The sequence below is a fragment of the Lygodium microphyllum genome, chromosome 24 (genome assembly GCF_053477565.2).
Source record: "Lygodium microphyllum isolate KBCC chromosome 24, Lygodium_microphyllum_v1.1.10, whole genome shotgun sequence".
Taxonomy (NCBI): Eukaryota; Viridiplantae; Streptophyta; class Polypodiopsida; order Schizaeales; family Lygodiaceae; genus Lygodium; species Lygodium microphyllum.
Window position 1 is genome coordinate 106056365 of NC_141158.1, and position 18267 is coordinate 106074631.

The 18267-nt window shown below is 40.9% G+C and overlaps 1 protein-coding gene across 2 annotated transcripts in view; it reads left to right on the forward strand.

Moving 5' to 3' along the window:
* Positions 1 to 8917: 8917 nt before the first annotated feature.
* LOC148015482 (phenylacetaldehyde reductase-like) overlaps positions 8918 to 18267 on the forward strand; it is a 76202-nt gene continuing 66852 nt past the window's right edge. The window contains exons 1-2 of one of the 2 annotated variants that reach the window (XM_087665561.1): positions 8918 to 9156; positions 15535 to 15704. In XM_087665561.1, coding sequence (XP_087521687.1) covers positions 9051 to 9156; positions 15535 to 15704 — 276 coding nt within the window. In that variant the 5' untranslated portion in view covers positions 8918 to 9050. The remainder of the gene's footprint in view (positions 9157 to 15534; positions 15705 to 18267) is intronic. The other variant, XM_087665562.1, reaches the window with a different exon arrangement.

Genomic DNA, 18267 nt, shown 5'->3' on the forward strand with positions numbered 1-18267 from the left:
AAAGAGAGAGAGAGAGAGAGAGAACCTAGGTCCTACACATGAGAGAGAGAGGGGGGAGGGGGAAAGAATTTAATAAAAAAAGGGATGGAAAAAATAAAGAGAGAGATTATAAGTGAGAGAGGGGAAGGGGTTCTAATTTAAAAAAGGGAGGTGAGGGGGGGGAGGCTTTAATGAAAACAGGGAAGGGGAATAGAAAATGAGATATTGCACGTGAGAAAAGACTTTCTTTCTCCCCTCTCCTCCCCCCCCCCCCAAAGTCTCTCTTAAACTATGTAAATTTTATCTTTTCCTTATATATAATTCTCTCTTTATGCTTATATTATCTCTCTTTTTCTCCTCTCTCTCTCTCTCTCTCTCTCTCTTCCCCCCTCTCTCCTTCTCTTTCCCTTCCTCTCTCTCTCTCAAAAAATATTTAAATTTTAAAAAGAATTTTCTCTTTTCTCTTTTTTCCCATCTCTCTTCCTCTTTTCCTCTTTCTTCTTCTCTCTCTCTCCCCTCTCCTCTCCTTTCCTTCTCTCTCCTATTTTTTCCTTTTTTTCTCTCTTTAAATTTTTTTATTTTCTCTTTCTTTTAAATTTTATCTTTCCTCTCTCTATAATTCTCTCTATGTTCAAATTCTCTCTCTTCTTCTTCTTATTTTCTCTCTGTCATTTTCTTCTCTCTGCCTCTGTCCCCCCTCTCTCATCTCTTTTCCTTTTTTCTTTCTCTCTCTCTCTCTCTTAAATTTTATATTTTCTCTCTCTATAATTATCTTTCTCTCTGTTCCCCCCTCTCTCTCTCTCCCTTCCTCTCCTCTTTCTTTTTTGCTATATATATATATATATATATATATATATATATATATATATATATATATATATATATATCTCTCTCTCTCTCTCTCTCTCACTCTCTCTCCTTATTTTAATTAAAAAGAATGTTTCTATTTTTTATTTTCTTTTTCTTTTAAATTTTATCTTTCTTTCTCTATAATTCTCTCTCTATGTTCAAATTCTTTTTCTATAATTCTTCTTCTTCTTTTCTCTCTCTCATTTTCTTCTCTTTGTCTCTCTCCCCTCTCTCTCCTCTCTTTTCCTTTTTTCTTTTCTTCACTCACTCTGTCTCTTAAATTTTATATTTCCTCTCTATAATTCTCTCATTGTGTTCAAATTCTCTCTTCTTCTTCTTATTTTCTCTCTCTCATTTTCTTCTCTGTGTCTCTCTCCCCCTCTCTCCTCTCTTTTCCTTTTTTCCCTCTCTCTCTTAATTTTTATATTTTCTCTCTTTACAATTCTCTTTCTCTCTATTCCTCCCTCCCTTTCTTCCTTTTTTTGCTCTCTTTCTCTCTCTCTCTCTCTCTCTCTCTCTCTCTCTCTCCTTATTTTAATTAAACAAACCGTTTACATTAAAAAGTTTAATCTAACAAAGAGAGAGAGAGAGAAATCTAGGCCCTACGCATGAGAGAGAGAGAGAGAGGAGAGGGAAATGCTTAATTTAAAAAGACTATTCTATTTCCTCTTTCTCCCCCTTCTTATTTTTATCATTCTTCTTCTTCTTCTTCTTCTCTCTCTCTCTCTCTCTCTCTCTCTCTCTCTCTCTCTCTCTCATTCTATCTTCTTCTCAAAATGTATGAAAAACTATCTTCAAAAAACTTTAAATTAAAAAAACTTTTAAAATATTTAATTAAAGAAAATTTTAAATTAAAAAATTTAATCTAATTGTGAGTGAGAGAGAGAGAGAGAAACTTTTGTTTTAAAAAGAAGTTTGATTTAATTGAGAGAGAGAGAGAGAGAGAGAGAGAGAGAAAGAGAGAGAACCTAAGCCCTACACATGAGAGAGAGAGAGAGAGAGAGAGAGAGAGAGAGAGAGGAGGGAGAGGGAAAGAATTTAATTAAAAAGGGGATGGGGAAAAGAAAGAAAGAGATTATAAGTGAGAGAGAGGGGAAGGGGTTTTAATTTAAAAAAGGGAGATGAGGGAGGGGGAAGGCTTTAATGAAAAAAGGGAAAGGGAAGAGAAAATGAGATATTGCACGTGAGAAAGAGAGGAGGGGAGGGGGTTTTGATGAAAAAAGGGAGGTTTGGAAAAGGGGGTAGGTTCGGGTATGTTAAAAAAACTTTAAATTACAAAACTTTTAAAAATATTTAATTAAAAGAAAAGTTTAAATTAAAAAGTTTAATATGAGAGAGAGAGAGAGAACCTAGGCCCTACACATGAGAGGGGAGGGGGAAGGGGGAGGAATTTAATTAAAAAATGGAGGGGGAAAAGAAAGAGAGAGATTATGAGTGAGAGAGAGGGGAGGGGATTTTAATTTAAAAAAAGAAGGTGGGAGGGGGATAGGCTTTAATGAAAAAAGGGAGGGGGAAGAGAAAATGAGAGAAAGAAAGGAGGGGAGGGGGTTTTGATTGAGAAAGGGATGTTTGGAAAAGGGAATGGGTTTAGGAAGCCCTCTCGAAGTTTAGAACTTTTCGAACCTGTAGCGAAAATAATATAGTAAGGCCACGTAACAAACTGGGACCTTGTGTTTTTTCTGATGTGGATATGAAGATGAAGAATGATGTTGAGGAAGACTCCTTGCGCCGGGAGAATAAACGAACGGGCAACCCTTGTGATGAGCTCGTGAGCCGTGAGGGTAAACGAATGGCCGGTTTTGAGGAGAAAGGTGTTGAGGAGCTCGTGAGCCACGAGGGTAAACGAATGACCGGATGTCTTGAGGAGCTCATGAGCCGCGAGGGTAAACGAATGGCCGGAAGTCTTAACGAGCTCGTGAGTTACGAGGGTAAACGAATGGCCGGGAGTGATGAGGAGCTCGTGAGGATAAACGAATGGCCGGGAGTGTTGAGGAGCTCGTGAGCTGCTAGGGTAAACAAATGGCCAGGTGTGTTGAGGAAGGCTCCTTGCGCCAAGAGGGTAAATGAATGGTTGCATCTTGGGTGAAGAAGGAGAGGAAAAGGAGAGTTGGTGTGGAAGGAAGTGGTGCGAAGGAGAGGAAGAGGATAAAAATTTGGAAACTTGTGAACTATTTGTCCATTTCCGGGGCAAAAGAGGAGACAAACCTGTCGAATCTCATGCCCCTTGAATCCGAATCGGCTAGTAGGCAACAATGGGTTAGCTTTCGCAAGAAAGTGAGGTCCTACTGCTACAAAACTGAGGAGGAGTTAACTTGCGCTTCAATGGCTGATTCAGAGGGTGCAAAGCCCTCATGCAACGAGCAAGCGTGAGGAGCAAAGGCCGATTCCGAGGGTGACAGACCCTCACGCGGCATCAAGATTGGGAGTGCTGGGGAACTCCAAGTGCGGTCCAACCATGACAAATGGGCCTTCAGGAATCGAACCCAAGTGGCTAAGTTAGGAAATGACATCGGACCCGTGCTCAACATGAGGTGAGCTTCAGGAAGGTGTAGGAGTCAGGAAAGCCCACATGTGCAATCAAGCCCATTCTCGTCTCTGGGCCTAAGGGATGCAACCGTCTTGGCAGAGTCGAAGTGGCCGAAAGACTATGAGATGAAACCAAGGGGGAAGCAAGGAGGCTTCACACTTCGAAGAGTTCCATGCAGATTCGGCTCATCAAGGAGCAAGCGACGAAGGAGAGGGCGAGGTGTGAAGACTTAGCTTTCATTCGGGCTGACAAGACGGATATGAGCATGCACAAGCCCTTTTGTGAAGCAAAGCGAGGCGTGGTGGCCCCTCACCGAGAGTTCCTTGAGCGGATGGGAGCCTTCTTATCTTTTCAGGCTGTGCAGGGCCAATTCGACGTGACTACATCGGGGGACATGACCCTCACGATGCAAGCCAAAATGTTCAATGCTATGAAATGGACCCGAACGGCTTACATGTTCTTCGTAGAGATTGATCTGGCCACCAAGGGCCTGAAATTTCAAGTGGATGTGGCATGTACGGATAGATCTAGAGCCTGCCTTCTTTTCTTGCACATGATACAGTCATATCTGGGCAACAGAGGCTGGAAGGTGATCGTAGCGAGGGAGATGGCCCTCACTTTACAGGCGCGGCAGTTTGATGCAACCCATCAAGTCATCACGAGCTGTCTAGGCGCTCCAGCTCTCCAGTCCAACCAGGGTCGGTGCTCTCATCCTATCCTTTCAAAGGGGTGTGCTTTAACGAGGGTGAGGGAATTTGATGCGGGAGACATGTATCTCGCGCGGTGGGCTAAGCGGCATGCATCTTCCAAGCGTATCGTACGGTTCACTCCTATCTCACATTGTCGGAGGGGTTTTTGTCGAAATGTCGGAGGGGTTTTTGTCGAAAGGTCGAATCCACCGGGAATCCGAAGTAGAAGGAAGTAGAGATAGGAGATGGAAGAGAAGATAGAGAATACCCAAGTGGTAAACACGACAAAAACAAATCACAATGAATTGAAACAATATGTATTGAAATAACCAAGAATCTTTGCTCTACTCAGAAGCAATCTCTAGGCATTAGTTCTCTTAGAGCTCCTTCGTAGACCAAAAACGTGGATTAAAAAAATCCGCTCTTTCTCTACTGCCCGGAACCCAAATCTGATGGCTCCGTTGGCTCCGAAAGGGGGATAAAACCTCAGGACACCTGCTCACGGATCTCCCATATCACTCCTTCTTTTTCTTTCAGTTCAATTTGCAGTTTTCAGCCTGTTTTCAGCGATCGCGACGCGTGCGATTTCGTCAATTTGTCCTTCTTGTGAAAATCCCCTAACTGGCTGAAAAAGCAATAGCTTTTTGCATGCATCCTAATCTAGAAGCTTTTTCTAACTTTTTCATATTTTTTTAATAAAAAATATAAAAAATAAACTAAAATTATCCAAAAATCTAGTATTTTCGGATAATCCATGCAACTCGCGCTAGTACTAATGGCTCAAATCACATTGACTCTCTAGATCAATAGAGAAGTCGGATGATGATGCATTCCATACATTTTCACACCATGTCCTCATAACATCACGATAACGTGCTCCTCGTGCAGCTCAGTCCAGCAGAAGACTTCCCCGAATTTGTTTCAAGTTTGGTGCTACAACGCGCGGAAGGATTCTAGATGCGAGTGAAATGGATCTCGCACGAAGGGCCAAACGGCATGCTGCACCCCAACAGGTCAGACGGTCTTCTTCAACACGTGCTTCAAGAAAGATTTGTGCCTCCAAGGGCACTACAAGAAAAGCCAGAAGGAACAGTGCATCAACGAAGGTTCAAGCCAAGAAGGGCAAGAAGACTCAAGGGCGCGCATCATCGAAGATTTGGATGATGAAGGTCCAGCTCTTTTCAAGGGGAGGTGCGTTCAAGGCAAAATGCATCTCTTACACTCTCTTCATCGACAGCGGATTGCAAGATGTGGCCAATGAGGGCCTTCTCCTGCGAGGTGTCATTGCGTGGACCCTTGCATTCTGGGCTTGGCATTCAGAGTGAAAGCTATGTGTTGAGCTCTTAGTTCACAGGCAATTCTGCGCACTCAAGCTACTTGGACCAAGTTGGAGCATGGGTGCACAACGTGTCTTTGACTGGGTTACCCTCCAGTCTGTGCTTGTAAATTTGGTCAACAGGTGGATGGGTTGATGTGCCCAATAAAGTCTCTTTCACAAATTCTGCCCAAGTCCCATTCCATTCCACGGTTGTAAATAGAGTCAGTGGTGGGTGAAATGCAAGAAGTATGCAAAAGTCCATGTTTCAGAGTTGTAAATAGAGTCAGTGAGCATGGCACCTAGCGAGTAGACACTGGCCACCTTGATAGTGAGGCGTGTTAAGACCCCCGACAATAAATATGAATATGAGTCAAAAGCCGTTTTGCAAGACCAGTAAGTTGTGCGTCCCCACTTGATGTGGTCATTGAGTTTTTTCAAGGGGAGGTGTGTATGAGGGAGTACCTCTTGTAGCTCCCTCACCCACGGCGTTGGCATCGTGTCGCAGCGCATTGATAGCTCCACCCACCCACCGTGACATGGTCCCTTGCTGAGCCCCAACTAACTTGTAAATGCTTTCTAGCTATAAATATGATGTGAAGCCCTCAAGATGGGCCATTGTGCAAATCTCGTGTCGTGTTATGCTCCGTGTTGTGTTCTGTGACATGTTGGGGTGCCCCGTGACGTGTTGAGGAGTCAAGATAGTCGAGTTGGGGGAAGGGTCTAGAGCTGCTCCGGGGCCTAGACGGGGTCCAAAGGGGATCCCGCGCGGGTCTTTGAGGGCTGGACCATCACACTTTGGAAGCGGCAAATGAAGTTGCCGTGCGATCGCTCAACAATCTATTTCTCATATTTCTCTCTCCTCTTTTTCCTCTCTCTCTCTCCCCCAAATTCCCTATGTCTATTTTTTTTTCTCTCTCTCTCTTTCTTTGCCTTCTATTTTAGTTTATTTTTTCTTTTCTCCTGGTTCTCTCTCTCTCTCTTTTTTCTCTTCTCGCTTTTCTTCTTCTCTCTCTCTCTCTCTCCCCTTTTATTCTCCCCCCTCTCTCTTCTCTTTTCCTCCTCTCTCTATGTCCTCTTTTTTTCTTTTTTTCTTCTTCTCTCCCTCTTTCTCTCCTCTCTTTTCCTTGTCTCTTTCTCCTCTATTTTTTATTCTCTGTCTCTTTTTAACTTTTATCTTTTCTCTCTCTATAATTCTCTTTAGATATTCTCTCTTCTTCTTCTTCTTCTTTCACTTTCTTTTTCCCCTTCCCAGTCTTTCTTAAAGTATGTAAATTTTATCTTTTTCCTATATATAATTCTCTCTTTATGTTTATATTCTCTCTTTTTCTCCTCTCTCTCTGTCTCTCCCTCCCTCTCATATTTTTTTTTTGCTCTTTATATATTTCTCTCTCTCTCTCCTTATTTTAATTAAAAGAAAAGTTTCTATTTTTTATTTTCTTTTTTTTTTCTCTTTCTTTTAAATTTTATCTTTCCTTTCTCTATAATTTTCTCTCTATTTTCAAATTCATTCTTTATAATTCACTCTCTATAATTCTTCTTCTTATTTTCTCTCTCTCATTTTCTTCTCTTTGTCTCTCTCCCCCCTCTCTCCTCTCTCCTCTCTTTTCATTTTTCTTTTCTTTACTCACTCACTCACTCTCTCGCTCTTAAATTTTATATTTCCTCTCTCTATAATTCTCTCACTGTGTTTAAATTCTCTCTTCTTCTTCTTATTTTCTCTCTCTCATTTTTTTCTCTCTTAAATTTTATATTTTCTCTCTCTATAATTCTCTTTCTCTCTGTTCCCCCTCTCTCTTCCTCCCTCCCTTTCCTCTTATTTTTTTTCTCTCTCTCTCCTTATTTTAATCAAACAAAATGTTTACATAAAAAAGTTATCTAATAGAAAGAGAGAGAGAGAGAGAGAGAGAGAGAGAGAGAGAGAGAGAGAGAGAGCCTAGGCTCTACGCATGAGAGAGAGGGGGAGAGGTAGAAGAAATATTTTTAATTAAAAAAGATTATTATCTTTCCTCTTTCTCCCACTTCTTTTTATCCTTCTTCTTTTTCTTTTTCTTCTTCTTCTTCTTCTCTCTCTCTCTTTCTCTTTTATTCTATGTTCGAATAACTTTAAATTAAAAAAAGCTTTTAAAATATTTACTTAAAGAAAAGTTTAAATTAAAAAGTTTAATCTAACTCTGAGAGAGAGAGAGAGAGAGAGAGAGAGAGAGAGAGAGAGAGAGAGAGAGAGAGCCTAGGCCCTACCCATGAGAGAGAGAGGTGGGAGGGGGGAAGAATTTAATAAAAAAAAGGGATGGAAAAAAGAAAGAGAGAGATTATAAGTGAGAGAGAGGGGAAGGGATTCTAATTTAAAAAAGGGAGGTGGGGGGAGGGGGGGGGGGGGAAGGGAGGGAAAGCTTTAATGAAAAAAGGGAAGGGGAAGAGAAAATGAGATATTGCATGTGAGAAAAGACTTTCTTTCTCCCCCCCCTCCCCCCCAAGTCTCTCTCTTAAAGTATGGAAATTTTATCTTTTCCCTATATATAATTCTCTCTCCTTTCCTTTTTCTCTCTCTCCTTATTGCACGTGAGAAAAAGAGGAAGAGAAAATGAGATATTGCTCGTTATATATTTCTCTCTCCCTCTCTCTCTCTTCTTATTTTAATTAAACAAAACATTTACATTAAAAAGTTTAATCTGAGAGAGAGAGAGAGAGAGAGAGAGAGAGAGAGAGAGAGAGAGAGAGAGAAAACCTAGGCCCTACGCATGAGAGAGAGGGAGGTGAGGGAGAATAAAATGTTTAATTAAAAAAAACTATTCTCTTTCCTCCTCCCCCTTCTTCTTCTTCTTCTTCTCTCTCTCTCTCTCTCTTTTATTCTATCTCCTTCTCAAAATGTATGAAAAACTATGTTCGAAAAACTTTAAATTAATTTTTTTTAAAAAATATTTCATTAAAGAAAAGTTTAAATTAAGAAGTTTAATTTAACTATGAGAGAGAGAGAAACTTTTGATTTAAAAAAAAGTTTAATTTAATTGAGAGAGAGAGAGAGAGAGAACCTAGGCCCTACACATGAGAGAGAGAGGAGGGAGGGGGGAAAAATTGAATTAAAAGGGGGATAGGGAAAAAAGAGAGAGAGATTATAAGTGAAAGAGAGAAAAATGGGTTTTAATTTAAAAAAGGGAGGTGAGGGAGGGGGAAAGCTTTAATAAAAAAAAAGAAAGGGAAGAGAAAATGAGAGAGGAGGGGGGGAGTTTGATTAAAAAAGGGAGGTTTGAAAAAGGGGGTAAGTTAGAGCCGGAGGTTGAGAGCTTTCTAAACCTATAACTAAAATAATATAGTGATATAGTAATAAGAAGTAAGATAGTAGTAGTAAGATAAGATAAGAATAAGAATAAGAATAAGACTAGCTTAGGAAGAAAATTCTAACTGCATTTTGCAACCTTTTACGTGTCTTGTACGATGTATATCATCCGGAAGGATTAAAAAAACCTCTGTTAGAAAAACAACAGGATGTGATAGGCCAAACCTTTTGGAAAACCGACCTTTTGGAAACCTTTTGCGACGTGGCAAGAGACGGTACTACACGGCATCCCGCAGGCCCTGGGAGCTCTTCTGGGTCCAGTGGCCTTCAAATAAAGATTTTGTGTTTGCTTAATAGTTGCCGTTCTTCGTCCTCGTCGCTCCTCCTCGCTCGCACCACAAGGCCATCGCAACAATGACGAAGGTCTGCGTGACAGGAGCCTCGGGCTTTATCGCTTCATGGCTCGTCAAGCTCCTCCTGGAGCGTGGCTACAACGTCAGAGCTGCTGTTCGAGATCCAGGTTTGCACTCCCAGCATCTTACAACTACTCGTCTTTCGGACATTTCCCGTTTGCTTCATAGTTTAGGACAGACAGTTTCTATACCAGCATCCGGTTATGGCAGCTTTTGCATTTAAAGCCATTTCACGTTTTGCTTCATAGTTTAGGACATACCGTTTCTACACAGCATCCAATTACGGCAGCTTTTGCCTGTTAAGCTGTTTCACGTTTTGAGATATAGTTTGGGACAGACATTTTCAACACAAGCATCGAGTTATATGGCGGCGGCAACCAGGCTTAATTTCACGAGTCAAAGGACGAGAACGGAATGCACAACTAGGTTGATCCTACGAGGAAGTGCAAGAAAACTGTAGTGATAATAAGCCAAATGATGAAGCCGTGGGGGATCTCCATATACAACTAGGTTGATACTATGAGAAAGTGCACGAAAACAATGGTGATAGTAAGCCAAATCATGAGGCAGTGCAAGCTTTCGACATTATCGGTTGTTGCCAGTAGTCTTGGTAGGCCAGAAGTGTCTTTATGAGAAGTGCGAGATGCTCTATCGGCCTGGTCTTTTATGCAACAACAAGGGCGGGCTGTTGCCCAGCATGTGCACTTGCAACCAGCTTAGTAAGTGGGAAAAACTAATTGTTTGATCTGCTGACCAAGAAGTAAAGCTTTGTTGCATAACAGATTAAGTGATGATTCTACGTATCGAATATCTTCCGAAGGACACAGAGCTTTCGCTATTAGTTGAGAAACAAAAATAAAGCTCTCAGTTTGATCTGATTCAAGACGTTGGGAACAATTTCCGCTGATCATACTTAATAGATATACCCGGCAGCTTTTCAGACAATCAGCAAATATTTTAACGCTAGACAATGGAATAACCATATAATCTCAGAAGGAAGGGTTACTGATTAACTGCATCAAATCAATTGACTGATATCTGTTGGGGATGCGATTAGAACTCATTGCAGTGATGTAGTTCTGCTAATATTATGGTATGGTACAATAAACCTCCACCCTCTCACACTTGTGACAGATCAGTCATGTGCGGCCTAGGCACAAAGGGTTCCAGCAAAACCTGGGATGCAGTAGAGCTTGCACAGTCTATTTCAACCAGGACCACCAAGACTTCAGCCATGGAGTATTGCCACTTACCAGTGACCACTACTACAGTAGTTTCCATATTTTAACAATTCTTCTGCAGGAGAGGTAAAGATTGGCGGAATAGGATTCGATACGGAAGAAAGAAGGTGGACGGCTTAGGGCGGTTACACACCGTCAATTTGCTGCCCGCCCACCATTTAAATTTCGAAAACTAGGCGGATAGAGTTTAGATATAAAAACGCTAACCCTTCTTCAAAAACTTGCATATGGGGTAGTGGTTAAGCCAATGGCCTGTCCCATTGCTGATGGGAGTTCAAACTTTAGTTAATGCAATAATTTTTTATTGAGAATCCACTTTGTCTTTACATGATCTGGGCGTGGATGGTACGTACATCCATGCAAATTTATTTTTGAGGGTGGGTGGGGGTTTGTGCTCAGTGTCTAACCAGCCTTAGCTGTTAGAGTTCTTATACATGTTTCATGACTTCTTAGACGGAGTAGACATGCCTCTTAGCATGGAGATTCAAACACTTGAGGATCACAGCTAAAGAACATTTAATGATTCAATGGCTAGGCATGAAACATGTTTCAAGCGGGTACTCATAATAAATGTATATGAATAAATACCCGGATTCAATGGCTAGGCATGAAACATGTTTCAAGTGGGTACTCATAATAAATGTATATGAATAAATACCCGATAGTAGATATTGAGCTTATCAGTTTATACTTTTTATATGGTAACAATAAACTAGTAAGACATGCAATCATGCTTTTAGGAAATTTTATTTTGAAATGTGGCACCTTACAATCTTGTGCTTGAAGACAAGAATCTCATGTCAAAAATTTATTGATTTGAAGATGTGGACTAGTTAAAAAGCACTTATCGTCCTATGAAGTGAAGAGATTTCAAGTATGTTTCTTCGTGGATGCTATGGTTATCCTCTTGATAAATAGTAGCAGACACTTGGTGCCTTGTGTTGGGAGAACCTTGGTGGGTTTAATGGCATATTTCATGCAGCTTTGCACGTCAATTCTCTCAATGCTTCACACCAATGTTAGGTTGATGCTTTGCACCCGTGTCAATATTTGTTATACACTTGCAAGGTGACATTCTAGAGACAACAATTACCCTATGCACACATTTTGCATCCAAACATATTTTAATGTGATGCATATTCAAGCAAATTAAATCGCATCGGTTCTAAGCTAGTGCTTTGCACCACTGATAGTAACAATTAGGGCACTTTGTGTCTTAAGGAATGGTTGATGTTGCAAGACGATTCACACAAATGCTTCGTATTTTGGTTTGATCGTACCAAGGAGTCTACTTACAAAATGAACAAACAAATTTATATAAGGAGAGATCATTCCTATTATCAAGCAACATAAGTTCACACACACACACACATTTTGTACATCTATTGTCATAAATAAAATAGTTTTCTACTATTGAGATTGCTTGATGCAAAAAAGAACACATTATCTCAATGCATTATAATTAATCAACACTAGAGTTTTTATCAATTTCATGTGTGCATTACTTCATGGTGCCCTCCTTGATATAATCAACCAAGCCTCCCACCTCACCTTGCTTAGTATAACCCGTAAACAATCTCTTTGATTGAAAGTCTTTGTCACTCAATATGCAAGTGACTTATTTTTAGCTCGAGTCATTGGATATTAGCCTATATGGTCAACTTTTGAACTCAAATCCTTAGATAATTACCTTTGTGGCTTCTCATGTGTGTTTCCAATAGGACTCTCTTAATATAATTAGCCATAAATAGCATGAACTCTTACCATCATGTGATGAATTGGCTACAAAAGAGGTTTCATGTTCATTCAACCTTATTTGAAGCAATTCATCATATGAGAGAGAGAGAGAGAGAGAGAGAGAGAGAGAGAGAGAGAGTGCTCCCTCAGGAGGATTTGTATTCCTGGCATTTGGCAATTGCCTCTGGGTCCTTGCCATGATTGGTGTAACTTTTTAGTACCCTAGTCCGGGGATTTCCCACACGTTGGCCTATGGCCCTCGTGCCTCTTGTACTCGTGTAATCTTGTACTTTCTTCGTAATTAATACAATTACCTTTTACAAAAAAAAAGAGAGAGAGAGAGAGGGAGGTCACAACTAACCTATATCACTATTTGCATAAAGGGTAGTGGATATGCCATGTTTTGAAGTGACATGCTTGCACAATGAATTGGTGAAAGAGCTAGGGCATATATATTGTTTGCACATACTGGCGCTTCACATTGGCATGTATATTAATCATATAACACATAAATTACAACATTTATTATAATAACATATATCTTATAATAACTACATAACACAATTATATAGTATTAATGTTATATAATAACATATATCTAATGTGTTTATTATCTTCTTTTGCCAACATGCAAGGCACAGGAGAGAGAGAGAGAGAGAGAGAGAGAGAGGTTTCAAGGGATCTGCGTGTGCGTCACGTGGTAGAATCCTTGAAACCCCTCCTCAATATATATAATAATATAAGAGATCTTGCAAAAGGGAAAATAATCAAGTAACAAAGTAGTTTAGATCCTTGAAAGAAATGGCTTTATATGACCTAATTTTTATTTAATAGTCATAGACCAAAAGTGCAATTGTAAATAGAAACATTTAACCCATGCTATTCAAGTAGTATGGCAAAGAGTTAGTACAAGTCCTTTCATCATTTCATAATTATAGAGGAATGTGCCATTCCTTGGAGTTTTTTGTTTTGTTTAGTCTTGTTTTACACTGAAATGGTGAGCACCTAAAAAATAGCTAATTTGGATACATTTAGAAATAGTTTTAAAAAAAGTATCCAAACTTGAGATAGGACTAAGGTGATATAGATTGTATCGATCTTTTGCTAGTCACTACCTTGTGTATATAGTAAGGAACCAACATGCTATTCAACATGCATTAGGAAAAAATCATGTTAACATGACAAATAATAGAGCTAGTCAAAAGGAACATTGAACATAAAAAAGCACTCTTTGAACTCTTGAACATGAAAAAATACTTTCATTTGATCTTAGCTCAAGTCATCATGAAGAAAAGATGAGGAAATTTTAAGGACTCTTTTTAAATTAGACAAAAAATTGTGATATTTCTATTCTTTCTACTTTCCATGTTGATGTACCCCATCCTCACATGACAAGTTTTATTTTCATGTGATTCTTTTTCTCTCATGCATGCCTTTGAGTATTTGAGGTACAATGAGAGTACAATATCAATGTTAGTCTCTTGAGGGAGGTAGTCCATAAATGTGGTGCACATTTATGGGAATAACTCTTGGTTTATAATCATTATTTATAGGGTTGAACCAGTCTCTCAAGACTTTAATTGAGGTTATTCTTTGCCACATAAAAATGCTATATTTACGGGCAAAAAAACTAAAGTATGCCTTGTTTAAATAAGTAACACAACATATCAACATAGTGCTAATGTATCACACAACATATGATAGGTCAAGCAAGAATGGTAGTACTATAGGGACATGTACAAAAAAAAGTTGTCTTTTACCAATGGTCACCTTGTGAACATGGCAATGAAGTAACCCATCATTTGATACACATAACAAAATTAAATTAACAATATAAAGAATATACTTAAGCCTTGGGTAGACTCCATTATTGGGTAGAAATAAAACTGATTACATTGGAACCAAAGACACAATAACCAAAGACACAATAACTCAGTTATTGATCTTGTAACCATGCCTACAGGGATATGGAATATGCGGTATTTAGTGCTTGCAAGAGAAGATCTAACCAATCAAGTTGAAGGTAAAGCTTTAACAACCAAGACCACTCAAGCTATTTGTCACTTTTTTCTTGAAGAAGTATTTTGCAAATATGGCTGTGTTGGCAAGTAACTGCAGATAGAGGAGAATTGGATGCCGATGAGGCACACAACTTCTTTGCTCAATTGGGTATCAAGTTGGCTTTGACATCAGCCTACAATCCTGAAGGCAATGGAAAGAGTGAGAGAGGACATCAACCTATTCTCAAGGCTCTAGCAAAGTCTTATAGAGGAAAGATCAAAGAATAGCCTTAAATGCTACCTTTCGCATTATGGGCTGACCGGACTACTCACAGTATAGTGACTGGCTATATGCCAGCTGAACTTATACATGGACAACAACCAATTATGCCAATTGAAGAATATATTCTCACATGGAGTCTTCTACCTTGGGAGGAAGGCATCAATAGAGAAGATTTGCAGACGAGAAAACTCACCTATAACACATGTAGATGATGTTCATTGCTTGCAAGCTAAGGTATAAAATATAAAAATTGTTAAGTGTATGAAGAATAAACTTGAGCTTTGTGTTTCTGTCTCTTTCTTGCATGCTCTTGTCTGTTTGTTGCAATCAAGCTTGCCATAGTAATTTTAACACATTTGAAGCCTACCATTTGAGTTTTAAGGTGTGTTGGTGAGCTCAATGTGGGCTTGGCATTCTACTGAGGATGTTAGAGTCAAACCTTTGTGACGTGGTGGATAGCAGATAAGAAGACTAAAAACCAAATAAATGAAGTCCAACTTGGAGACCACTTGAAAGGGAAGGTAGACATATGAGAAAGGAGAAAAGGCATACTACAAGCTAACATTTGGAGAAATGGCAGTGTGTGCTAGGGGTGGCACACATTTTCTTGGTCTGTGGTTTGTTATTTGTGATACATTTGCTAAGGACATGCAATGCACGTATGTTGTTGATAATTAGCAGGTATTTCAAATCTAGTGTTGTGTTGTCCCCAGCTAGTGCTATTGATCTCATTTTTGTGGTACTCAAAGATAGATGATTTGTTGTGTCCTGGTATTTGTGCTTGGAAACCTGTAGCTAGATTATGGTACTTGGCCAAGTAGCAAAAACATTTCCCATGTCTTGTGTATTTCGAAGTATAGACAGATTAATGTGCCTTGCTAGCTAATAAGGGCATCCCATCTTTCCTTGCTAATAGTCCACAGAAGTATTCACCATCTTTTCTGCAGTTGAAAGTGTGTGTACAAATATCTTTGGTAAAAATTTGCCATGGTGCAGAGCTTGCACATGTTGAACTTTGTTTGGCACAAATATCTGATGGTAGGTGGTATCATAGTAACTTGTTACCTTGGTTAAACCTATCACTGATCTATTCAGCAGGGAACTATGTGTTTGCATGGCATTATTAAGGATATAAAAATTCTTATGGAAAAGTGAGATTTAAAATTACTTAATATAAAGTTTAATCGTAGTATCCTATTCACAAAAGGTTTTCACTGCTTGTAGGGAACCTCAAGGTGACAGCCCATTTGTTGAAGTTACCTAAAGCAAATGAAGGGCTTCAGCTGTTTAAAGCTGACTTACTAGATGAAGGGTCTTTTGATGCTGCCATTGAGGGGTGTGATGGAGTTTTCCACACGGCTTCTCCTTGTTTCTTTGATGCAACAGATCCACAGGTACTAGCTTGCATGTTGCATCAGTTTTAAGAATTGAGAGAGAGAGAGAGAGAGAGAGAGAGAGAGAGAGGGAGAAGGAGAGGTGATGCGTGAGGCTCAACGCCCAGCCATGTCCTGTGTGTCTACCCTCCCTGTACCTTGCCTCCCCAGTCGCCAGCCCTTCTTCTGCAGACCTACATGCCTGTTGCTGTGCCCTACCTTGACTCCTGCCTGCCCTTCTTTTGCATGCACACACGCATGCACACACACACACACACACACGGAGCTGCGGCCATCCATTGCAGGTCTGAGTGTCACAACAGGCCTGCTGCAATTGATAGACCTGCTGTGATTGACAGGTAGCTATTGGGCAGGTCTGCTGTGAGCAGCTGTCGGACAGGGACAATTCGTGCAGGTAGTCAGGTTGCCAGGACAGCCATTTTCAATCAAGTGAGATATCTGTTCCAGCTCTTGTGCAGATAGGTGCAGGCCTCAGGTACTAGCGCAAGCAACCTGGGGAACAGGCGCTCAGTTCACGATCTGCAGATCTACAACTTTGGGGGGGGGGGGGGAGAGAGAGAGAGAGAGAGAGAGAGAGAGAGAGAGCCTTCCTGCCGGCAGACGGACGTGACGCCCCTGTCCTGCGATGTTCTGTTCCTGCCCCGCGCGCCGCGTGTTTCCCTGGCTCTGACAAGCGCAGGGTCTCGTTTTGACCTGCCCGTCACTCCATCTCGTGTCCCTGACTTCCAGACGCCATTGTTAAAGGATGCCCAGCTGTCTATTGGCCATTGTTGAAGTGGAAAATTGCCCGGCTGTCAATTGGCCATTGTTAAAGGATGCCATGGCCGTTGTGGGAACTGTTCTGGTCCCCCCGAGCCTAAGGGCCATGAATCGTAACCATTTGTGTATGTTATGGGACACTGCTAGGAAAAGGCTTGCGTGGCTACGTCTTAATTGCTTTGGCATACATCCTTTGCACTTTCGTTTGAAATGGGGCAACTTTGCAGGACACTGCTTTTCGTGTGGAAAATTGGGGCATTTTATGGCCGAATGCCCAGAGAAGCAACTGTCTTCAGATAATGAGCATGTTGTGCTGCCTATGGAAGACGTGGTGCTCGATGCTCCGTCACAGGAGGCAACCCAGCCACCTAATGTTTTGGATAAAGGTAAACAACCTGTTTCGGGTTCGGATTCCCGTGGCAATGACTGGGTAGAGGCACGTCCCAAAAAAGGTAAAAAGTTTGATGCTGGCCTGGCGGATACTGGGCCTAATGCTTCACAAGATTCCATGCGCACGTATATGCGCAGGAAAGAAATGTTGTCTTCAGAGCACGCTGCGCGTACAATGGTTCCTTCTGCTCCTTGTAATCAGGAAAGTATATACAGACGGTCCAAAGGGCCCACCCGCTAAGTTGGCTTTTGATACTAGAGGTAATGTGATTACACCATGGGATCGTCGCTATCCCCGTTCCATCCCCAAGACAGTGGATATTCCGTCTACCTCTAAAGCTGGCCGTTAGAACTCTTTTGCCGTGTTAGCTGATTTTTTGGATGAGGGTGTCCTTGACATTCTAGCAGAAAAGGTTAAATCTAGGCAAGCGGTGCCTCGTTCCTGATTTTCTTTTTGAATACACATAAAGATAGCCACGTGGAATGTGTGAGGCATTTGTTCTCGCCATAAGCAACATGCCATGTGGACTGTATTGCATGAGAATCAGTGGGATGTCTTGTGTGCTGTTGAGCACAAGAGTCACGATGAAGCAGGAAAAGTTGTGGATTGCCATGGGTTTCGCTTGTTTTATGCAGGGACACACGCCATGCATTATTCGGGTGTGCTTATGATTGTACATGAGAAATATCAGCCTGTTCTTATTAAAAATGATGTACATGGCCGCTTTGTGGTAATTGAAGTTTTATTTGAAGGAGAGATCTTATGGTTGCTGGGCCTCTATGCGCCGAATGACCCTTTATCCCGCCGGGATCTTTGGAATACTCTGCAGACCTCCTTATCACTTGGCAGACGGGGTTTTTTGATGGGGAATTTTAATATGTGTGTTGATTCTTCACAGTCCACTTCAGGGCATTCGGTGATGGACGCTTCGGAAAGTCGGGTGTGGAATGCGTTTGCTCTTGTTGTACTTAAGCAAGATCTATGGTCTTGGCTACACCCTTCTTCTATAGGGTTTACTTTTCATTCGGTGCAGTATGCAACTACATGGTCGTGGTTGGACCGAATGTACATCATGTAGGATGATGATTTTCTTCCTGAGATGTTGGAAATGAAAGTCTTGTAGCAATATGCCTTGTCGGACCATTTCCCTCTCCAGCTTGAGATACTTGCACAACCCATTGCACCTTTTATGCAATTGCTGGATAGACTACCTTTGCGTTTCAACTCGTCTTATTTGAAGCATTCAATCTTCCAGGGCTATATGCAACAATTGATTGATAGATTTTTATTGGACTTTGCCTCTGAGGGCACTGCTTCCTTTTTGAACGATTGCTCTCTAATGTGCAGCGGGTTGCTCGGCAGTATGGGATCTATCATGCCTCTCTTTGTCGGCGGTGTCGACACGCAATGGAG